We start from the raw sequence: 25761 nt of genomic DNA, 5'->3' as shown, positions 1-25761 counted from the left end.
AACATCCATGACGAATATCAGTCAGGCTTTCGAAAGCACCATAGTACAGCAACTGCATTAATCAAAGTAACTGATGACATTAAACATGCTATGGACAGACGTGAAGCTACTATCCTAACACTACTTGACTTTAGCAAGGCTTTTGACACAGTTGACTTCGATATATTACTAATTAAAATGAAACAGCTGAATTTCTCAAACAGCCCAATACACTGGTTCGACAGATACCTCAAAAACAGAAGTCAGCAAGTCATTTGTGGGTCGGAAAAGTCATCATAGAAAAAAGTGCGCTCTGCAGTTCCCCAAGGCTCCGTCCTTGGTCCACTACTCTTCTCACTGTACATGAATGACATTTCTTCAGTGATTCACTCCTGCAACTACCATCTATATGCCGACGACATCCAACTGTACATAAGTGCAAGCCCCAAAAACATTGCTGACGCAGTAGCGAGTATGAACGCAGATCTTTGCTCAGTTTCTCGATGGGCACAGAACCTAGGTCTGAAACTAAACCCCAAGAAATCACAGGTCATACTTATATCTGATCCAATGTTAATCGGCCGGTACTATCGCGAAACAGTCCCTAAAATACTCCTCAATGGTACCCAACTACCATACCAAAAAACAGTAAACGACCTTGGAATAATCTTGGATGAACACCTAAACTGGGAAGAACAAACAGTCACAGCTCGCCGGAAATCGCTCTCCTCCCTACATGCAATTGAAAAAAATTAGAAAAATAGTTCCAAACCATGCTAAACAAAAATTTGTGCAAACACTAGTCTTGCCTAATCTTTAGTACTGTGATGTAGTTCAACACGGCACAAACAGTGAAAATTCTAGATGCCTCGAGCTAGTGATGAATGCTTGCGTTAGATACGTGTGCATTATTCGGTTGTATGATCATGTCAGTCCTTCATACTCCCGGCTAGGTTGGATACGCCCACATAAGGCACGCGATCTCCACACGATGTGCTTACTTCATCGATTTCTTAGCCACTGGTGCCCCCAATACTTATCTTCTCACATTAAACACCTATCATCATTCCAGATCGGATACGTCTAGCATCTTGGCTGTGCCTTTACATAACACAAAAGCTTTCTCCGTGTCATTCTCCATCTCAGCCATACGACTATGGAACGCGCTCCCCTGTGAACTTCGTCTTATCCAGAACTACTCAACATTCAAGAGGGAACTGAAAACTTACATATTAGGGACGATGTAACCACTATTGTTGTGCCCAACCAATCTCTTTCTTTCTCCTCTCCATCACAGCTTCGAATTTAACCATTCTATTTCTCTTCCTTTAACCTATTTACCTCTTATATATCTCTTTCACCCCATTCTATCGTCTTATGTCTCTGCTCGATGAGAATAACTCACAAGCTGCTAGAAAATAACGAGAAAATTCCCAACTAACAATGGGACTGACATTCACAAAAGAAAAGTATGTTTACTCTCATATACATAGTTATTATTATTATTATTATCATCATTATTATTCTTGATTGTTATAAGTATTTTTTATTCTTATAATCATCATTGTACTACTGTTATAATCTCTATTTTTTTTCTTTAACACCAATACTGCATAATACGTTATATGTCCTTAATGTTCTGTAGAAACTGTAACTCGTTCAATCTGAGTATGCCTGGTTGGGTGTAAGAGAGGGCCTGAAGGTCCTAATCTTGCCAGGTAAAATAAATGCATAAATAAATAAACCTCAACAGACCTTCCGCATAAACAGGGCAATATTTCATGAAAGCCTTGTGACAGAGATCCACCAATTTGAACTAATGTCACTAAGTTTAGCAGTCCCCCCAATCAGTGTTATAAGCATGCCAGCAAAGTGAGACCGACAACGTTTACCTATAGCTAGGACAGCTCTGTCCAATAACTACACCAGCTCTCGCCCATTGGAAATTGGCCCTAATCTTCTGTAGAAATTAGTATTTTCTTGGGTGTAACGCCACTTTTGAATTGTGTAGCGTAGTCTTTTGCTTGTTATTACTTCTTTTCACTGTCTTGTAACTTCAATCTGGTTTTGCACTTCAAGAATTATTGTGTTTTTTGTATATCTTGAGTTTGAAAATTTGTGCACGCCAAGAAGGCGTTTTAGTTAAATTAAGTGTGTACAAACTTGATCGTTAGTTCTTTCCTGCCGACAGTGGGACACTACAAACGGAGTTGTGGACGCTACAAAAGAAGCGGCAAGTAGAAAAATGGGCACATTTCTGCATATTCTTTGTTTCAGTTCAACAGAGGGGCTACAGCAGCGGTGGCAAACAAAAACATTCGCACTGATAATACCAGCCCGCAGAGCATGACAAGCATATAATTTTCTGTTTTTAAGAGGATCGTTCTGACCTTGGTGACTCTATAGCGTCAGGATCATCGTATTGTTTTAATGAACATCACTGAAACTCATTAAACCATAACGATCTTACCAGAGGTAATAGGTTATCGACAATGTCTAAGCAAAACTTTAACTAGTTGACAGAATGAGAACATGGGTCAGCAGCATCGAGGAACAACTATCTTGCCGCTGGAAGCAGCTCTTGACAGGAAAAGATGTCGAGGGCCACTGCGAATCTGAGAAACAAATGCATTTTTTATCTGCAGTATTTATGAAGGGACGTGAAAAGATATGTGGTGACGCAGGCCAGCAATTAAGACGTTGCACATGTAAGATCTTCAGACTGTCATCCAGTTACAGAAGAAAATTTAAGAACTAAGATCAATGAAAGTATGATATTGGCTGTCATTACAAACGTGTGAATTGTTTAAGTTAGTTGTGATTGATATTTATGGAAGATCTTAGTAACGTCCCATCAGCAGCTATGAAAACTTCTATTACTGCTAAAGGTTACAAGTTGTTGACAGTAACCATCACAGCGATGTGACTTTTCAAGATAAGGTGGCTAATGATGATTTGTAACACAGAAACTAATAGCAATAATAACGCATTTCAAAGTTTATGATTCCAAGATATTACAGAAAATCCCTTACTTGTGACTGATAGTGGGTAATAATCAAAACTGATAATATTAATAAATGGTTACACTGTCAATGATGTGTTACAACGAGAGTTTCCATAAAAACAAATGTACACTCCTGGAAATGGAAAAAAGAACACATTGACACCGGTGTGTCAGACCCACCATACTTGCTCCGGACACTGCGAGAGGGCTGTACAAGCAATGATCACACGCACGGCACAGCAGACACACCAGGAACCGCGGTGCTGGCCGTCGAATGGCGCTAGCTGCGCAGCATTTGTGCACGGCCGCCGTCAGTGTCAGCCAGTTTGCCGTGGCATACGGAGCTCCATCGCAGTCTTTAACACTGGTAGCATGCCGCGACAGCGTCGACGTGAACCGTATGTGCAGTTGACGGACTTTGAGCGAGGGCGTATAGTGGGCATGCGGGAGGCCGGGTGGACGTACCGCCGAATTGCTCAACACGTGGGGCGTGAGGTCTCCACAGTACATCGATGTTGTCGCCAGTGGTCGGCGGAAGGTGCACGTGCCCGTCGACCTGGGACCAGACCGCAGCGACGCACGGATGCACGCCAAGACCGTAGGATCCTACGCAGTGCCGTAGGGGACCGCACCGCCACTTTCCAGCAAATTAGGGACACTGTTGCTCCTGGGGTATCGGTGAGGACCATTCGCAACCGTCTCCATGAAGCTGGGCTACGGTCCCGCAAACCGTTAGGCCGTCTTCCGCTCACGCCCCAACATCGTGCAGCCCGCCTCCAGTGCTGTCGCGACAGGCGTGAATGGAGGGACGAATGGAGACGTGTCGTCTTCAGCGATGAGAGTCGCTTCTGCCTTGGTGCCAATGATGGTCGTATGCGTGTTTGGCGCCGTGCAGGTGAGCGCCACAATCAGGACTGCATACGACCGAGGCCCACAGGGCCAACACCCGGCATCATGGTCGGGGAGCGATCTCCTACACTGGCCGTACTCCTCTGGTGATCGTCGAGGGGACACTGAATAGTGCACGGTACATACAAACCGTCATCGAACCCATCCTTCTACCATTCCTAGACCGGCAAGGAAGTTGCTGTTCTAACAAGACAATGCACGTCCGCATGTATCCCGTGCCACCCAACGTGCTCTAGAAGGTGTAAGTCAACTACCCTGGCCAGCAAGATCTCCAGATCTGTCCCCCATTGAGCATGTTTGTGACTGGATGAAGCGTCGTCTCACGCGGTCTGCACGTCCAGCACGAACGCTGGTCCAACTGAGGCGCCAGGTGGAAATGGCATGGCAAGCCGTTCCACAGGACTACATCCAGCATCTCTACGATCGTCTCCATGGGAGAATAGCAACCTGCATTGCTGCGAAAGGTGGATATACACTGTACTAGTGCCGACATTGTGCATGCTCTGTTGCCTGTGTCTATGTGCCTGTGGTTCTGTCAGTGTGATCATGTGATGTATCTGACCCCAGGAATGTGTCAATAAAGTTTCGCCTTCCTGGGACAATGAATTCACGGTGTTCTTATTTCAATTTCCAGGAGTGTATTTCCGATTTTCCGAACTTGTAATTGTGGAGTTATCATTCCATTTGATGAGAGAGATAACACAGAAACAAATGAGGACTCAGGAAAGCTTCTTCTACATCCTTTCCGGTAGTACTTACGACATGAATTACAGTTATCTCCAACATCGTACAAAAACAATTAGATTTCACGAAATCAAGGCTTCATGCAACATTAAGCTGTGGCCATAGCGCAAATGATTATTGCTACCAGTGACTTAAAATGAAACATTCTTTTGAATGGGAATCAAATGTACAGAAAATTCTGGCAGATCCTCAAGTAAGAGAATTTTATAGCTAAGATGCTGGTAGTACAATTTCAATACTTCCGGGACACTCTTCGGTGCGTATTAACCTAATGTTTGGTGCTTAGCACTGTACCCACGACATCACATGAATTGGCTGCCTTGGGCAGAGAGTCGTGCGAGTTGGGAGATGCTTTGTCAGCAGCCATCTGACACATTTAAGTCAAAAAATGTCCTGCAATGTCAGTAAATTTCATCACAGTTTCTCACAACCTGTCATTCTGTCTCTTTCTCTTTCCCCTCCCCCCCCCCCCCTCTCTTACAAGTGCATGAACACAGATCAGAAATTAATAAAGATGTTGACGGTTAGCGTATCTTACAGTATTCTTAATTCTGAAATGTCTGTATTATTTATCAAACATATTAATCTTTGTCAGTAACACTCAGAAGCACAACAGTGTTATTTCCATAGTTATCTAAACTGTCTGTATTATTTGTTAAAATCAGGTAAAGGCATTTTATATACTGGTGTTTATTTACGGTACTAACACAATTAAAATGTTACCATTATATGTGAAAACTGCATAATTTTCTTCAGTAACTCACATACACAATATTTATGTCAAGTGTTACAATGTTAACTCCACACCTAAGCTATCTGTATTAATTTTCAAAATTACATTAAGACATTGACCATACTGGAGTAATGTGCAAAAATTTGCTTATGTGATATGATGTGTTATTTTCAAAAGTACGTGAGCTACATCAACAATACACGCACAATGTTAAGTGTCACAATATTATTTTCACGTGCTTAATTAGCACGTTATTTTAGACGCATATGTTTTGTACTGTTATAGAACAATAAGGCAGGCAATTTCGACGTATAAATAACATTGTGGACCTTAAGCTGGGAGTCAACCGTCATATTTCACAAGCATCGTCTCTACCTAAACCTGTGACTTGCACGATAATTGCACTCATCCACTGACTGACGCCCATTGTCAGGTTATAGGACACTCACACACACGCACGCACACACACGCACACACACACACTGTCAGCTTCTGACCGGAATACTAATTGAGTTGAGTGCAGAAAGCGTGTTTATTTAGTTATTTACTTAGTTTCCACAAGAGAGTTGACACACAAAAAACTTTGATCACAGAAAAACTGCAGATCCGTATCCTTTACTTCTGTCATTTTCACATTTTTGATAATTGTTTTCAACTTAGGTGAAGGAAAATTATATTTCATGAAAGTAGGAGAACAAGCAGGATTTAGATATAGAAACTGCACAGTTGATGGCAGAGATGTCCTTTGTTGACGTTAGGGGGGAGTGGGTTATGTCTTGTACCAGTTGTGATGCTAACTTCAACCGTTGCCTGTTTCCAAGTGCAGATTACGGTTAGATGTGGAAATAACATTGTGTCTCTTGACATAAGCGTTGTGCGCATGTTGCTGCAAAGCTTACAGATTTTTGATAAATAACGAAGACATTTTGGATGCGGAAATACCATACGTTACACCAGTATTATCAAAAACATTACGTAATTTTGGTAAATGATACAGATATTTTGAATGTGTAGATGATATTATGATATTTTTGTCTGAGCAGGAGTGTGTCTGAGTTGCTCTAGAGGTTTATGTATTTCTGAAGAATGATACAACTTTTTAGGCGTGGAAATACATTAAGTTCAACAAATATTGTCTATATCTTTACATAGTATGGGGTTTTCAAAAAGTCAATCAGCTTATGACTGGAATACTAATTGGGTTGATTTCTGAATGCGTGTTTATTTAGTGGGAACTGAAAATTATCATTGCCTTTTCTGCTTAGCGTATTATTTTAGGCAATTAGCGTTTTTTTGTAGTAATACATCTATAATACACACAACTTAGTGATACCTTTATTTACTTTGGGGGAGGGGGTGGAGGTTCGTTGTGTCCTGCACTAGTTCTTGTACAAAGACCAACCATTGTTTTTTTCCCAATGCATATTAAAGTTGGACGTGAAGATAACGTCATGACACTTGACGAAATCATTGTGTGCATGTTGCTGACAAAGCTCATATATATTTTTGATAGATAATAAAGACGTTTGGAAAAGGGGATACCGAAATTTACACTACAACTGTCAACATGCTTATGTATTTGGATAAATAAATACTGAAGTATTTAAATAAAATTGTGACAATTAATTCTATTGGCACATGTGTGTGTATGTTTGTGAGCTGCCTCTCTGTATCCGAGCATAATACTAGTATTTTGGACGAGAAATTCTTTAAGTTCGGCAACTTTTGTTCATATTTTTCCATAATAGTTATGGTGCGTGCACAAACGTGTTTGTGTGTGTGTGTGTGTGTGTGTGAGAGAGAGAGAGAGAGAGAGAGAGAGAGAGAGAGAGAGAGAGAGAGAGAAACAAGTTGTGATAAATAGTGGTGAAATTACTTTTTTACGAAGCAAAGTTCATTTCGACAGACATGCATGTTCAAAGCAACACAGCATCGTAATTCAGAATAATACAAGCGACCGCTCGCCATAAGCGAGAAATCCAGGTTGGAGTCTCAATCCGGCACAAACGTCCATTGGCGTCATTCCTTTCTCCAGTTGACGGTTGTCCATGTTCGCAACTGCGAATACATTTAATGTGTTACATAGGTGTATTACGGTCCTGTTCTGTTCTACTTTCTTCCAAAATAGTCTGTCTGTAGCGTCATTCTGACTTCTATAAATGTCCCTCCGAAGTAAAATAATCAAAGGGATTTTGTTTAATATTTTTTGTGGGATCTAAAATTTAAAAACCGCTCTCACATCGGCCTGATTTAGCTTCAGTGATCAGGATAGCAAAAAACATGCGTATATTAAGGGAATTTTCATTCACAAAGCAGACGTATCACATTCACACGGTTCAATACTGTTCTATCCTGATTAAATTGAGCTTAACTTAAATTCCATAAGGCAGTGAAGCAATTTCGAAGTCTCGGTGCGACTAAAATTGTCAGTCGATCCCCTAAAAACATTTTTAATAATTATTAACTTTCGGTGATCACATGGGGAAGACCGGAGATCTGCTGGAAAGACCGTGTTAGCCTATTTATTGGAAGTAAGAAACTGGATATCTTGAGCATACAAAACGGCAGGATCGTCCAGTGTAAATCAGACGTTCCCCACTGATCCCGTACAACACAGCGTAGTAAGCAGACACTGTCAATAATAATCAGTTAAATAATACGCGAACACACTTGCTTCAGTTTAGTTCATGTATTAAATTCCTTCTTATACAGAATCTCATCAAGATGGCGACTAGACCAACAATACATACATATACATCTACGTTCTTTCACGGCTAATCGGCAAGCACTCCTTCATTCTTTTCATAAGAGAAAACAGATAGCAGAGAAGCTATTCCATGGAGTAAATGGACGCTCCAACTGCTTTGCATTGATAATCATCGTGTATTAAAGTTTAGGAATCGGTGAGATAAGAAGAGATATTTTGAGATATGTACTGAATTATATAATTTATAAAATTTCTGAAAATATCGCGGAGAGACCGCTGCAAAAGACATTAGTTTTGGCTTCCGTGCTTTAAGCCCCCATTGCACTTACTACCAGAGGCTTAACTAATTGTCCTCCGCCACGCGGGATGGTCGCGGGGTCAGAGGTGGCATATCACGGATTGTGCGCCCCCCCCCCCCCTCCTCCCTCTGGCATATGTGTGTGCGTGTTGCTCTTAGCGTATGTTAGCTTAAAAAGTGTGTAAGTCTAGGGACCGATGACCTCGGCAGTTTCATCCCCTATGAATTCACACACATTTGAACACATTTTAATTGTCCTCCCCATCCCACTCCCTTCCTCCCCCCCCCCCCCCCCCCCCTATTCAGGAGGAGGCTGTGTTTGTATAGACCCAGCTGCAGCAACGGATACAGCTTTTTCTCTATATTGCTGTTAAGCAAGTCCTGGGCATGGCGCAGCCACACCTCCACACGTATACATCTACATCTACATCCATACTTCGCAAGCCACCTGACGGTGTGTGGCGGAGGGTACCTTGAGTACCTCTATCGGTTCTCCCTTTTATTCCAGTCTCGTACTATTTGTGAAAAGAAGGATTGTCGGTATGCTTCAGTGTGGGCTCTGATCTCTCTGATTTTATCGTCATGGTTTCTTAGCGAGATATACGTAGGAGGGAGCAATATACTGCTTGACTCTTCAGTGATGGTTGTTGTTGTTGTTATCTTCAGTCCTGAGACTTGTTTGATGCAGCTCTCCATGCTAGTCTATCCTGTGCAAGCTGCTTCATCTCCCAGTACCTACTGCAACCTACATATTTCTGAATCTGCTTAGTGTACTCATCTCTCGGTCTCCCTCTACGATTTTTACCCTCCACGCTGCCCTCCAATGCTAAATTTGTGATCCCTTGATGCCTCAAAACATGTCCTACCAACTGATCCCTTCTTCTAGTCAAGATGTGCCACAAACTTCTCTTCTCCCCAAACCTATTCAATACCTCCTCATTAGTTAAGTGCTCTATCCACCTTATCTTCAGTATTCTTCTGTAGCACCACATTTCGAAAGCTTCTATTCTCTTCTTGTCCAAACTAGTTATCGTCCATGTTTCACTTCCATACATGGCTACACTCCAAACAAATACTTTCAGAAACGACTTCCTGATACATAAATCTATATTCGATGTTAACAAATTTCTCTTCTTCAGAAACGATTTCCTTGCCATTGCCAGTCTACATTTTATATCCTCTCTACTTCGACCATCATCAGTTATTTTACTTCCTAAATAGCAAAACTCCTTCACTACTTTAAGTGTCTCATTTCCTAATCTAATTCCCTCAGCATCACCCGATTTAATTTGACTACATTCCATTATCCTCGTTTTGCTTTTGTTAATGTTCATCTTATATCCTCCTTTCAAGACACTGTCCATTCCGTTCAACTGCTCTTCCAAGTCCTTTGCCGTCTCTGACAGAATTACAATGTCATCGGCGAACCTCAAAGTTTTTACTTCGTCTCCATGAATTTTAATACCTACTCCAAATTTTTCTTTTGTTTCCTTTACTGCTTGCTCAATATACAGATTGAATAACATCGGGGAGAGGCTACAACCCTGTCTCACTCCTTTCCCAACCACTGCTTCCCTTTCATGCCCCTCGACTCTTATGACTGCCATCTGGTTTCTGTACAAATGATAAATAGCCTTTCTTTCCCTGTATTTTACCCCTGCCACCTTTAGAATTTGAAAAAGAGTATTCCAGTCAACATTGTCAAAAGCTTTCTCTAAGTCTACAAATGCTAGAAACGTAGGTTTGCCTTTTCTTAATCTTTCTTCTAAGATAAGTCGTAAGGTCAGTATTGCCTCACGTGTTCCAACATTTCGACGGAATCCAAACTGATCCTCCCCGAGGTCTGCATCTACCAGTTTTTCCATTCGTCTGTAAAGAATTCGCGTTAGTATTTTGCAGCCGTGGCTTATTAAACTGATAGTTCGGTAATTTTCACATCTGTCAGCACCTGCTTTCTTTGGGATTGGAATTATTATATTCTTCTTGAAGTCTGAGGGTATTTCGCCTGTCTCATACATCTTGCTCACCAGCTGGTAGAGTTTTGTCAGGACTGGTTGTCCCAAGGCCGTCAGTAGTTCTAATGGAATGTTGTCTACTCCGGGGGCCTTGTTTCGACTCAGGTCTTTCAGTGCTCTGTCAAACTTTTCACGCAGTATCGTATCTCCCATTTCGTCTTCATCTACATCCTCTTCCATTTCCATAATATTGTCCTCAAGTACATCGCCCTTGTATAAACCTTCTATATACTCCTTCCACCTTTCTGCCTTCCCTTCTTTGCTTAGAACTGGGCTGCCATCTGAGCTCTTAATATTCATACACGTGGTTCTCTTCTCTCCAAAGGTCTCTTTAATTTTCCTGTAGGCAGTATCTATCTTACCCCTAGTGAGATAAGCTTCTACATCCTTACATTTGTCCTCTAGCCATCCCTGTTTAGCCATTTTGCACTTCCTGTCGATCTCATTTTTGAGACGTTTGTATTCCTTTTTGCCTGCTTTATTTACTGCATTTTTATATTTTCTCCTTTCATCAATTAAATTCAATATTTCTTCTGTTACCCAAGGATTTCTAGCAGCCCTCGTCTTTGTACCTACTTTATCCTCTGCTGCCTTCACTATTACATCCCTCAGAGCTACCCATTCTTCTTCTACTGTATTTTTTTCCCCTATTCCTGTCAATTGTTCCCTTATGCTCTCCCTGAAACTCTGTACAACCTCTGGTTCTTTCAGTTTATCCAGGTCCCATCTCCTTAATTTCCCACATTTTTGCAGTTTCTTCAGTTTTAATCTACAGGTCATAACCAATAGATTGTGATCAGAGTCCACATCTGCCCCTGGAAATGTCTTACAACTTAAAACCTGGTTCCTAAATCTCTGTCTTACCATTATATAATCTATCTGATACCTTTTAGTATCTCCAGGGTTCTTCCACGTATACAACCTTCTTTCATGATTCTTAAACCAAGTGTTAGCTATGATTAAGTTGTGCTCTGTGCAAAATTCTACTAGGCGGCTTCCTCTTTCATTTCTTAGCCCCAATCCATATTCACCTACTATGTTTCCTTCTCTCCCTTTTCCTACACTCGAATTCCAGTCACCCATTACTATTAAATTTTCGTCTCCCTTCACTATCTGAATAATTTCTTTTATTTCATCGTACATTTCTTCAATTTCTTCATCATCTGCAGAGCTAGTTGGCATATAAACTTGTACTACTGTAGTAGGTGTGGGCTTCGTATCTATCTTGGCCACAATAATGCGTTCACTATGCTGTTTGTAGTCGCTTACCCGCATTCCTATTTTCCTATTCATTATTAAACCTACTCCTGCATTACCCCTATTTGATTTTGTGTTTATAACCCTGTAGTCACCTGACCAGAAGTTTTGTTCCTCCTGCCACCGAACTTCACTAATTCCCACAATATCTAACTTTAACCTATCCATTTCCCTTTTTAAATTTTCTAACCTACCTGCCCGATTAAGGGATCTGACATTCCACGCTTCGATCCGTAGAACGCCAGTTTTCTTTCTCCTGATAACGAAATCCTCCTGAGTAGCCCCCGCCCGGAGATCCGAATGGGGGACTATTTTACCTCCGGAATATTTTACCCAAGAGGATGCCATCATCATTTAATCATACAGTAAAGCTGCATGTCCTCGGGAAAAATTACGGCTGTAGTTTCCCCTTGCTTTCAGCCGTTCGCAGTACCAGCACAGCAAGGCCGTTTTGGTTAATGTTGCAAGGCCAGATCAGTCAATCATCCAGACTGTTGCCCCTGCAACTACTGAAAAGGCTGCTGCCCCTCTTCAGGAACCACACGTTTGTCTGGCCTCTCAACAGATACCCCTCCGTTGTGGTTGCACCTACGGTACGGCCATCTGTATCGCTGAGGCACGCAAGCCTCCCCACCAACGGCAAGGTCCATGGTTCGTTCTCGAAACTTCAACGAAAGCGCGTACCGAGCTACTGAGCGTCTCTCCTGCAGAGTCTTCCACTAGAGTTTATCTATCATCTCCGTAACGCTTTCGCGTTTACTAAACTATCCTGTAACGAAACGCGCTGTTCTCCGTTGGATCTTCTCTATCTCTTCCATGAACCCTATCTGGTACGGATCCCACACTGCTGAGCAGTATTCAAGCAGTGGGTGAACAAGTGTACTGTAACCTACTTCCTTCGTTTTCGGATTGAATTTCCTTAGGCTTCTTCCAGTGAATCTCAGTCTGGCATCTGCTTTACCGAAGATCAACTTTATAAGATCATTCCATTTTAAATCGCTACTAATGCCTACTCCCAGATAATTTGTGGAATTAACTGCTTACAGTTTCTGACCTGCTATATTGTAGCTAAATGATAACGGATATTTCTTTCTATGTATTCGCAGCACATTACACTTGCCTACATTCAGATTCAATTGCCATTCCCTGCATCATGCGTCAATTCGTTGCAGATCCTCCTGCATTTCAGTACAATTTTCCATTGTTACAACCTCTCGATGCACCACAGCATCTATAAAAAGCTTCAGTGAACATCCGATGTCATCCACAAGGTCATTTACGTATATTGTGAATAGCAACTGTCCTAAGACACTCCCTTGCGGCACACCTGAAATCGGAAGACTTCTCTCCATTGAGAATTACATGATGCGTTCTGTTATCTAGGAACTCTTCAATCCCATCACACAATTGGTCTGATAGTCCACATGAGTGTGTGCTGTTGCTGCCCCATTTCCTCCATATTACATTTGACGCTATAAGTAGCTATCCACGTAGTTTCCTGCTCGTCCGTCTATAAGCAGACGATCTTCGTCATTAAACTCTGGAGAATACCCCTACGTCTTCTGTCTCTACTAAGGTTTTAACGACGCTAGTGACCTGGTATGCTACAACTCGTGGAATTTATCCTACGTACTGTGCCCTATCGGCACTGGTGCCGTCTATTTTCTGACTTTCTCTTTCTGTAAGGGTGCATTTCATGGAATGTGCTTCTAAATGGCTCGACGAGATGACGTGGCTACCGCTAGAAGGCGCGGTGATGGGTGGGGCTGGGAGGGACGGCTGGGACGAAGGTGGACAGTAGCGATGTAAGAGCGAACATCGGTGGACCGTGGATTGTGCAGTGTGCAAGTACTGGTCTTGCTGCCCTAGCTGTCTGTCAGTCCTGGTGGTTTGGCGAAACAGCTCGGAGAACTGTGTATGAACTGCATTACAACTAGCTTAATAGAGTGTGTTAACTGTAAGACGGCACAGTTGTGATGAGAGTGTGGGGAGAGGAGAAAGCAAGCATTGGCTGGCGAGGGGGGAGGAGCCGTTGGGAGGGGGGACAAGGCACGCCTACCAGTTGCAGTGCTGGCACTACAAATTGCGAGTCATGTTTACACGAAAGCAGACTAAAGGCTAGGAAGTAAAACTCACTTTAAATGTTGTTCGTAAACGAGACTGAAATCGTCATGTTCATAGAAATCTGTATACAGGGTGTTACAAAAAGGTGCGGCCAAACATTCAGGAAACATTCCTCACACACAAAGAAAGAAAATATATTATGTGGACATGCGTCCGCAAACGGTTACTTTCCATGTTAGAGCTCATTTTATTACTTCTCTTCAAATCATATTAATCATGGAATGGAAACACACAGCAACAGAACGTACCAGCGTGACTTCAAACACTTTGTTACAGGAAATGTTCAAAACGTCCTCCGTTAGCGAGGATACGTGCATCCACCCTCCGTCGCATAGAATCCCTGATGCGATGATGCAGTCCGGGAGAATATGCTTATTGTATCACAGCCGTCCACATACGAGTCTCTACATTTGGTACCGGGGTTGCGTAGACACGAGCTTTAAAATGCCCCCATAAATGAAAGTGAAGGCGGTTGAGGTCGGGAGAGCGTGGAGGCCATGGTATTGGTCCGCCTCTACCAATCCATCGGTCACCGAATCTGTTGTTGAGAAGCGTACGAACACTTCGACTGAAATGTGCAGGAGCTCCATCGTGCATGAACGACATGTTGTGTCGTACTTGTAAAGGCACATGTTCTAGCAGCACAGGTAGAGTATCCCTATGAAATCATGATAACGTGCTCCATTGAGCGTCGGTGGACGAAACTAAAATGAGCTCTAACATGGAAATTAAGCGTTTCCGGACACATCTCCACATAAGATATTTTCTTTATTTGTGTGTGACGAATGTTTGCTGAAAGTTTGGCCGTGCCTTTTATATAAAAATGGATGTATGGATGTTTGTCTAGCCATGCGCTCACAAACCATTCATCCGATTCCAATGAAACTCTGGTGAGTTGTTCTCCGAACACCCGAAAAGAGTAACAGACTATGTTTCAACAGTTAGGTTACTATAGCATGCGTAACCCAATTGATTAGGTGAAGGCTTGTCACGCAGCGGACCCGGGTTTGATTCCCAATGCTCGCAATTTTTATGTCATTCCGCGCAGTGTTAAACATTTAATTATGAAATTTAAATGTACTTAAACAGGTCATATAGTGTAACGTAACTGTCAATCTCTCTATATACAAATGAATGTATGTATGCCTGCCCTCTGTGCGTTTTGAATTTGGAAATGTGCAGTAATATGAATGTGTTTCGAAATAATACAGTAACAAGTGGTGTTCCCATACAAAGCAATAGGGTAGCAAGCAAAAATAAAATATAATGTAATTCGTACGAAATAGGGGGCTCCTTCAGAGTGATCAAGAACAAAATATCTGAAATGGAAACTCACCTCTTCTTGATAGGCGTTTGTGATGATACGCCAGGATGATTCTTGGAAAACTGTTTGAATCTTCCAATGCTACGCATTCTTTGTCCTGTGTATGTAGCAGGTCTGAATGAAGATTTGTAAATGGGGTGAAGCAATTTTTTCTGCTCCCTTTCCCTTTCGAACCAGTCAGTCACAGGCAATATAATTTTGCGAGCATCTATACGTAATACTGGTTTCCTGGTAACCGTAGGCCTGCCGGTAGGGGTTGCAGGCGACTCCCGAGATGTGCCAGCAATTGCCTATTCACTAATTTTGATAATGTTTGGCACAACTGCACAGTAAAAACACGCAGAACAGTACAGCGCAAAACAATAACGAAGCAGACAACAATGGCGACCTTGTACAACACAGTTAGCTACGTAATGTTGGCAGCGGTCGAAACTGTGTGCCTACTGAAGCCTCCCGACGTTTACCGACTTCTACCGATTCAGGACTAGGGAGAGGTCTGCCATCTAAAGGTTTACACACTGCAGTTATGACTTATCCGGTGGGGCACTCTATTGCCCTTCAGACTTGTAGGTGGTGGATGCACATCGTGATGAAAAAAGTAAATGGTGGCGGAAGTGCTGTAACTTTCGTGAGACACAGCTGGAGCGGATATGCTGTGACTGTTAGAGGAACATGGCGTCTTGTGATCTAGCAGAGAATAAGGGAAGATATGTTTCGTGTTTTAAACTTCAGGGTACTGTTTCAGTACTGAAGGTGACGATGCATTTGATGGGATCATTTTAATGCAGTCATGTTCCTTGCCTGTCAAACATTCATGAAGACTGCGAGTTTCAAAGAGTTGGACGTATTGTTCAAAACAGTTGGTTAAGACTGGCTTACGAAGTGCTTCACATAACGATTATCCTAAGAGTTATTCTAACGCATTGATGTTAATTATTAGTTTCCCATTTTGAATATTATTATTTTACACGTTTTTACATCGGCTTGGATATTGACTCTGATTCACAGTCTTTTCGTCTAGTCTCTTTTTACAGTATGCGGCTGTTTATTACTGTTTTGTTAAAATTATATGTACTTGGTATATCTTAATAAATGTTGTTGTTGTGGTCTTCAGTCCTGAGACTGGTTTGATGCAGCTCTCGATGATACTCTATACTGTGCAAGCTTCTTAATCTCCCAGTAGCTACTGCAACCTGCATCCTTCTGACTCTGCTTAGTGTATTCATCTCTTGGTTTCTGTCTACGATTTTTACCCTCCACTCTGCCCTCCAGTACTAAATTGGTGATCCCTTGATGCCTCAGAACATGTCCTACCAACCGATCCCTTCTTCTGGTCAAGTTGTGCCACAAACTCCTCTTCTCCCCAATCCTATTCAATACCTCCTCATTAGTTCTGTGATCTACCCATGTAATCTTCATCATTCTTCTGTAGCACCACATTTCAAAAGCCCCTATTCTCTTCTTGTCCAAATGGTTTATCGTTCATGTTTCACTTCCATACATGGCTACACTTCATACAAATACTTTCAAAAAGGACTTCCTGACACTTTAATCTATACTCGATGTTAACAAATTTCTCTTCTTCAGAAACGCTTTCCTTGCCATTGCCAGTCTACATTTTATATCCTCTCTACTTATACCTCATCAGTTATTTTGCTCCCCAAATAGCAAAATTCCTTTACTACTTTAAGTGTCTCATTTCCTAATATAATTCCCTCAGAATCACCCGACTTAATTCGACTACATTCCATTATCCTCGTTTTGCTTTTGTTGGATTTCATCTTATATCCTTTTTTCAAGACATTATCCATTCCATTAAACAGCTCTTCCAAGTCCTTTGATGTCTCTGACAATTACAATGTCATCGGCGAACCTCAAAGTTTTTATTTCTTCTCCATGGATTTTAATAACTACTCCGAATTTTTCTTTAGTTTCCTTCACGGCTTGCTCAATATACAGATTGAATAACATCGGGGAGTGGCTATAACCTTGTCTAACTGGCTTCCCAACCACTGTTTCCCTTTCGTGTCCCTCGACTGTTAATGCTGCCATCTGGTTTTGGTACAAATTGTATATAGCTTTTAGCTCCCTGTATTTTACCCCTGCCACCTTCAGAATTTGAAAGGGAGTATTCCAGTCAACATTGTCAAAAGCTTATCTTAATAAATATGTTTCTAAATTATACCCTAATTCTCTTTACGTCAGTCGCGCCACGTCTTGACTTCCCTATTCCTGTTACGATACCTACTGTGACAGCTAGCGACTGGCTCTTTCCTAAGACCGTATCGGAGTCGACAACGACACCCTCGATCTAGATGTTCTCAGTAGTCCTCACCTTCTGTCATGTTGTGACATCCTCTTCGCTACGACGAACATCAAAGGTAGGCCCCCCCTCCTCTCTAAGCTTTTGCTTGGACGAGACATCCACATCGCCGATTTGCTTCATACGGAGAACATGGATGACGTCTTTGCACTTCTGTCTTCTTGAAGAACTCATTATCCTCTACTTCGTATGAGAGTCCGACGAGCGACGAAGGATACGATACGGCCAAATGTTGCGCTTTAGTAACTTGTCCGACATTTCCACTCACTCCACCAGTGTAACAATCCATATCACGTCTCGTGGGATGTATCTCGGTAGCCACTGCCTGGCGTTATAGCTTCGTCGACATTTCTCCTGTGCGTCATGGTAAATGCTGAATGACAAGTAATTATGGATGGTCGGGTTTGAATTGGCGTTTCGGAGCGCGGCAGCGAGCGGCGCCAGCCGTTTAGCCCCACTACAAACAGCCCAGCTCGCGGGAGTGTTTCTACTGTTGTTACTGGTCGGACAAAAGTATTGGAGGCTCTCATCTTCAAGTGCACTGGAACATTATTAATCGTCATACGAGATAAATTTTCTGGACGTTCCCTATCATTGTTGGGAGTTCTTCCGTTCGGTTAGCTTTCTCTTTATGTCCCTTGTTACACTATGAGGCTCAGCTTTACGCATTGCAATTTTGTCCTTCTTACTTGGTTATTTCGTTCATTCATCCACCAATAGGCCTTTCACCTTTCATTAGCAAGAGGAATTCAGCACAGCAGGTCATTATTCCATCTCTCATCGCTTTCTCTCGCCATATGCCCACTCCATCTCCATTTCAATTTTGCAACGGTCACTACCACATTCTCAACAGCCGTCTTTCCCCTTATCAATTTTCCTATTTGCCTTCTTCTTCTTCCCAGCTTTCTCTGTGGGATAGTTTTCGAAACATAATAAACACACTGCGGATAGACGTGGCAGGAATCCGGAGAAGATTTTATTGCAAGTTTGCTAACGTTTTTTTGTAATGTCAAACGGCAAGGATACTAAACAACTCAGACGCAATTTGTGAATGCTATAAAATGGTAGGCACTTGTATTGTGGTGGTAAGTATTCAGTTACAAGCATACTGAGCAACACCTAAAATAGACCAAGATGAATTTCAAACTCACAGGTAAATTATATCTCAAAATATTCCATGATTTTGACACAACGGGCCATTATAATTGCTACACCACGAAGATGACGTGCTACAGACGCGAAATTTAACCGACAGGAAGAAGATGCTGTGATATGCAAATGATAAGCTTTTCAGAGCACTCACAAAACGTTGGCGCCAGTGGCGACATCTACAACGTGCTGACATGAGGAAAGATTCCAACCGATTTCTCATAGAAAAACAGCAGTTGACCGGCGTTGCCTGGTGAAACGTTGTTGTGATGCCTCGTGTAAGTAAGAGAAATGCGTACCATCACGTTTCCGACTTTGATAAAGGTCGGATTGTAGCCTATCTCGATTGCGGTTTATCGTATCGCGACATTGCTGCTCGAGTTGGTCGAGATCCAATGACTGTTAGCAGAATATGGAATCGGTGGGTTCAGGAGTGTAATACGGAACGCCCTGCTGGATCCCAACGGCCTCGTATCAGTAGCAGTAGAGATGACGGGCATCTTATCCGCATGGCTGTAACGGATCGTGCAGCCACGTCTCCATCCCTGAGTCAACAGATGGGGACGTTTGCAAGACAACAACCATGTGCACGAACAGTTCGACGACGTTTGCAGCAGCATGGACTATCAGCTAGGATACAATGGCTCCCGTTACCCTTGACGCTGAATCACACACAGGAGCGCCTGCGGTTGTGTACTCAATGACGAACCTGGGTGCACGAATGGCAAAACGTCAGTTTTTTGGATGAACCCAGGTTTTTTTTTTTTTTTTTTACAGCATCATGATGGTCGCATACGTGTTTGTCGACATCGCGGTAAACGCACATTGGAAGCGTGTATTCATCATCACCCGACGTGATGTTATGAGGTGTCATTGGTTACACGTCTCGGTCACCTCTTGTTCGCATTGACGGCACTTTAAACAGTGGACGTTACATTAATGATGTGTTTCGACCCGTTGCTCTACCCTTCACTCGATCCCTGCGAAACCCTACATTTCAGCAGGATAATGCAGTTGCAGGTCCTGCACGGGCATTTATAGATACAGAAAATTTTAGACTGCTGCCCTGGCCAGCACATTCTCAATATTTCTCACCAACTCAAACGTCTGGTCAATGGTGGCCGAACAGCTGGCTCGTCACAATACGCCAGTCACTACTCTTGTTGAACTGTGGTATCGTGTTGAAGCTGCATGGACAGCTTTACCTGTACACGCCATCCAAGCTCTGCTTGACTCAATGCCCAGGCGTATGAAGGCCGTTATTACGGCCAGAGGTGGTTGTTCTGGGTACTGATTTCTCAGTATCTATGCACCCCAATTGCGTGAAAAGGTAATCACATGTAAGTTCCAGTATAATCTGTTTGTCCAACGATTACCCGATATCATCTGCATTTGTTCTTGGTGTAGTAATTTTAATGGCCAGTAGTGTAAAATCTAGGCACATCCGCTTAACTCAACTTATCCTTTAAGTCTGATTTTTACTGTATCTCAGTTATCTCCATTGGAAATTGCTGAAGCAGTTATTCAGTATGTCTTAAAGCGAATGTGAAGACGATAAAGTAAAAGCCCTTCTAACACTTATCCCGTTTCGCATTCACTTTGTCTTATAGCACAAAGTGTAAGGTCCATCTTGGATTAATTTCTGTTTTTTAATTTAGCAATAATGTCATACAACTCTGTGTATTGTTCAAGGACCAGTACTTCTATACATTAAAAGTTGTATCCGTGTACAAAATATCCACACGATTTATGATCGCGTGGCTGGGCAACAAAATCACTCAACGGTAGGGGTGGGAGCGAGACTGACACCAAAGAGGAAGTGATCTAACAAGCCTGGCCGTAAACAGCCAAACCTGGCGCACGAAGCGTTGGCTAACAAGTGGATGCGGCCACTCATCAGTGATTTCATCTAAGCACAGGGTGAGTCAGGAGGAAAGGTAAATGTTTTTACGATTGGCAGTATTAGTAATTCTGAACAGAAAACTTCATAGTATCATTTGACTCATTCCGAATGGTTTACGAGATAGTACGTATTTCAGACAACTTTTGTACGTTTTTCTTGAATAACACGAAAACCGCACTTTACAGGGAAAAATTATCACAGTTCCAAATTATACTACATTAAATTTCCTAAAAGAAAATATCGTATCCGTTTTTTTTTTTTTCTGGGACAAATATTTTGCGGGAAGAGAGCGCGACAATATTTAAGCTCTCGCAAGATGCGCATGCGCTGTAGCTTAGATAGATTTGATAGGCCAATTTCAGATAGTTTCCTTTCTTGGTAGACCACAAGTTTCCTGTATCAAATTGCTGTCCTTTACTTCCTCTACACTCATGTGGTGTATCGTAAACAATGGCAATTTCTGAATAATACATAAAATAATAAAGTACATTAAATATTCTATCGTGAAAACCATTCGGAATAGGGGATTTGCTATACGAAGTTTATTGTCTGGAATCACTAATACTGACGTCCCTCAATGCATGCACCTTTCTTCCTGACTCACACGGAGTCCTGGCAAGAAATGTGTCACAGAAAGTGGAGCTTCAGACCGCCAAGCATTTAGAAAGAACAGCATTATTGCTGCATGCTGGATAAGGTATGTCATTTATGTCGGTGTAGATTCCAGGCAGTGGATGGTGAAGCGGAAAGGGCAGACGGGTAATCTATTGGTCGTGTGTTCGTGTTCCTTTACAGACGCTTTATTTTAATGTTTTTATTTTTAGTTTACTTACACCACAAATGAAAAGAGATAGTCCTTACTGTATTTTATTTGACATTATGAAGCCCTATGACCAATCTTTTATGTTAATCAACTAGAGGGGAGAGCAAGAGATCCACAGTTATACGGCGGGATTTCTCAAGATGAAGAAAGATTGCCATCGTACAGTATTAAAATGATTTCCCCCCCCCCGTAATGCACACCCCAAGTGCTCCTGGAAACGTCTATTTTTACCATCACCTAAGGAGATTGGCCAGAAAGTTTTTTAAATTGATTCTATCTTTCGAGAGAAGAAAAGGCATCATGTTCGTAGAAGACTTGATTGAAGTACATTCCATCGTTAGTCACGAGCTATCCTCATCAATATTTGACGAAATGATCCGTTACGCATGATTTTGTTGTCAAACTATGCGACAAGAGACAACCTTTTAGGAAAGTAAACGAAGTTTGTTTTCAATTAGAAACTTTCAAAAAACGTATAACGGCGAAAATGAGGATTTTACAACGCGTGCAAAATGCAAGTAAACTAGAGCTTCCCCTATTTTTATGATGAATATTATCCCATTGGGTGCAAATCATCAATTGTAAAATAAAAAAATTTTTACTTTTGTATACGAAGTTCTCTTGTACGACTTATAATCGCTTCGTCGGAATTTATTTGCAATCCCAAATTTGTCTTTCCTTTTCATGCCTTTTGTGAAAATACTAGTAGACACAATATACTGAGCATTGTTTCGGTTTATTTGAAAAGCTAGTAAGGCAAAAACTGAAAATAAAGTTAAGAGTATCTGCATAAAGTTACGATCTCCTGCCCCCTGCATCACCTTTCTCTACTCCTTCCTAGGAGCCAACCTCAGCACGGAATCGATGCTTACATAAACGGCTAATGTCTTGGCCGATCCGGGCAAAAAAAGCTCCTTTTTTTTCTTTTTACCCTGACCATCGGGAGTTCCTATTTCCGTCAGTTTCATTTCTGGTGAAGACGTTACGAATACAATAAATTTGGAAAAAAAAATTGATAACGAGTAGCCGCGGTCCCTTTGACAGTCAAATAGAAACGGAGTGTTCTGAGCCTCTACGACTGTCAGTTTTCAGAAGCATCTTCAGCCTTTTGTACTGTGTCGTTGTCCTAGTCTTCAGGTGGAAGATCGGTTTTATGCAGAACTCCACGCCACTCTACCCCGTGCAGGCCTCTTTATCTCCGAATAACTTCTGCAACTTACATCCTTCTGAACCTTGTATTCATCTCTTGGTCTTCCTCTATGATTTTTACCTCCCACACTTGCCTCCGGCATTAAGCTGGGGGTTCCTTGATGTCGCAGAACGTCTACAATCAACCGATCCCTTCTGCTAGTCTGGTTGTGACTCAAATTGCCCCCCTCCTCCCTCCCCAGTTCTATTCAGGCACTGCCCACTCCGTTCAACTGCTCTTCCAAATCCTTTCCCGTCACTGACAGAATTATATGTCATCGGCAAATCTCAAAGCTTTTATTTATGCTCCGTGTACTTTAATTCCATCAAAAAAAATTTCTTCGCTTTCCTTTACTGGCTTCTCAATGTACGCATTCAATAACATCGGGGATAGGCTACAACCCTGTCTCACTACTTTCTCAATCACTGCTTCCTTTTTCATTCTTATTGACTCATATAACTGACGTCTTGTTTCTGTAGATGTAGCAAATACCCTTTCGGTCTGAGTATTTTACTCCTCTCTGAATTTCAAAGAAAGTATTCCAGTTGTCGCTGTGGAAAGCGTTCCCTGAGTCTACAAATCTTATAAATATAAGTTTGGTGTCCTTAACCTATCTTGTAACGTAAGTCGTAGGGTCAGTATTGCGTCATGTGTTCCTGCATTTCTCCGAGATCCATACTGATTTTCCCCATTGTTGGCTTCTAGCAGTTTTTCCATTGTTCCGTTAAGAATTCGCGTTATTATTTTGCCACCATGACTCATTATACTGATTTGCAATAATATTCATACTTTTTGAATTATATCCATAATTTTGAATTGTTCGAGATAAACTTAGTATTCTGAGGAAGTGATCACTGGGCTGGGCCAAATAAACGTACATACGGTTGCTTATTAAAATAGGGATTGAACCCAATAAAGAAGGAAATGATCTACAAGTAGAACCTAATCTAGTTAATCTACAAGGTATAGATCATCAATCCACAATTCATGCAGCTGAAAGGACAGATACGAAACAGAGGTGCATCTGATCATGAATAATAGAGAAGAAATGTTCGCAAAAGTTAATGTGGAGAACATAAGTGATCTGATGCATGTTGCTGTTATTTTATGTATTTGAGACCCTCTGCCACGCATCTTCCACTTTGTGATGTTTATTATTTTATCTCCACAGGTGACAAAATGTCAACATAAACCAATGAATAGTCTTCCTCTCTGCAAAAATCGATGGAGGCATTGGCATAGAACACGGGAAAATTTCCTTTATTACTGTGGATTGTTTCAAAGAAAATGAAAGGTTAAATCGTATTAAGGGACCATGTTTGAAACTCGGAAGTTTTTGAAATAATGGATTTCAGTTGTTATTAGCTATTGCAGGAAAATAGTACAGATCGAGTAGGAAACGGCGGGTTGCCTAGTGGGCGATAAAAAGGGGGCTAAGACAATCTTGTAGGTAGGACAAACACAGCTATAAGTAGTCATCTAGGGTATTAGCGAAGCGTTTTAGCGGTAATTAGTCCTTTATTATTAGATCAGTACCGGCTGTTTTATTCGATGACATACCGCCTTTTAGAGGAGTTTTCTTCTGACAAACAAAGAATTCTGGGGAAAAAAGGTTTCGATCTTTTCCGCTCTAACGTTTAGTTATATTTTCACCTGAACATATAGCTTTAGTGCCACAAAGGCGGTGGTGACTTAGTTATGTGTGTAATGTAAATGAAATGTTTGTGGGCAGAATGTGTAGATTAACGAAATAAATTCTTTGCTGAATTCCAACGAATAAGAGAAGACTGAGACACCGACCTACTGTAACATGGAAACGAGGGACTGGAAACTGTTGGGAGCAGCAGGACGGTTTTATTCAGTAGTGGGTGTAAAATGGCCTCTGATGATGATAATGTTTACAATGGGGTTGAAACAGTGACACTGTGATGCTTTTATGAGTTTACTTTACTTTTTTTCACTATACTGTTTGTGGGAGTAAGCATTATTCATTTAACTGATATGATACTTATGTTGTCAACAGATTCGACTGCACAGCCATATAAGCAGATGACAAGCTCACCTAGTGGCGAACCTATTAAAGGATCTAATGACGAAACTGTTGACGAAGCCGTTGATGAGTCTACTAATGAAGCCGCACGACCAACCACGCTGATGACAAATACTCGTCGTCATGAATCTGTCGATGAATCTATTAATAAATCGTATGAAGAATGTGGTTTTGAATCATATGATGATATTGACACATATTAAAATATAGTTTGTATATTCAGATAACTGGATTTTTAATTTCTGTAATCACACTGATTAAACATGTCAACAAAAAGAAATTACTGGCCATTGCGAACAGAAATAGTTAATTACCAGTAAAACAACTTGCAGGATTATCGTCAATTCACAACGCTAATTACGTATTAAGCAACGACACTTCATTTATAGAACTGATGATTTATGAAATACTGTTGAAAGTTATTCTGATAGTCAACTATGTTTTTAACATTCAACATACATTTTTTTAAAAATAATTTAGTTAGTAGCAGTTTCTGACACTCTTTTCCAGCTGTTGCCTGTTATTCCAACACAGCTATTCTGGTGACGTTTATAGTGTGTGAGACAATCAACTTTCAGTCTTTCTAATTCTATGTTAAAATTAGACCATCATTTAAGTAATAACTCACCATCTGTATATCACTTTGTTAATTGGACCAGTCTATTGTCCCAATAAAACTTCAGATTGCGGACAGCTCCATTCAAAAATAATTACTTCCGACGACTGTACCAGACATGGCATCAAAGGATCGTTCCCGTCGGTTCGTTAGACGGAGCAAGTATTTTTTACGGAAATGTTACAGTACTTCGAAGCAGTATATAAATTAATTAATTTAATTCACCAGGCGCTTTGTTCACTTTATCCCATTTGGGCTCCCCATGACAACGATCGTCATTTATCACCAGTCACCACCGTGATGACGAGCATCATAGAAAATTCAATGCTCGGACAGATTTCTTAAGAGCAGTTTCTGGAATGTAATGCCTCGACTGGACTATCTGACGCACAGCCCGCCTACTCATTATATCACCTTCTCGTCCGCCCAGGCCTCTACTTCCGTTCCGTTCTCACCCCCAGGGGAGGATGAAGATTCAGAATAGTACACATGTGTGACCTCTCATCACGCAGGCAGTAGAGTTTGATCGGTTGTGAACTTGAGTTATGAAACTAATATTATTAAATTTTTTTACTGTCTTCATATTTTGTGATTGCACCTCATGGCGGGAGTGT

The 25761-nt window shown here is 41.5% G+C and overlaps 1 protein-coding gene across 11 annotated transcripts in view; it reads left to right on the top strand.

Annotated features, from left to right (window-relative positions):
• Positions 1-24994, top strand: part of LOC126354210 (uncharacterized) — a 119951-nt gene extending 94957 nt beyond the window's left edge. For all 11 annotated transcript variants that reach the window (XM_050003673.1, XM_050003674.1, XM_050003668.1 and 8 more), the window contains one exon: positions 24505-24994. In XM_050003673.1, the coding sequence (XP_049859630.1) occupies positions 24505-24734 (230 nt within the window). In that variant the 3' untranslated portion in view covers positions 24735-24994. The remainder of the gene's footprint in view (positions 1-24504) is intronic.
• Positions 24995-25761: the final 767 nt, after the last annotated feature.

The sequence above is a fragment of the Schistocerca gregaria genome, chromosome 3, assembly GCF_023897955.1.
Source record: "Schistocerca gregaria isolate iqSchGreg1 chromosome 3, iqSchGreg1.2, whole genome shotgun sequence".
Taxonomy (NCBI): Eukaryota; Metazoa; Arthropoda; class Insecta; order Orthoptera; family Acrididae; genus Schistocerca; species Schistocerca gregaria.
This window is presented reverse-complemented; position numbering and strand designations above follow the sequence as displayed.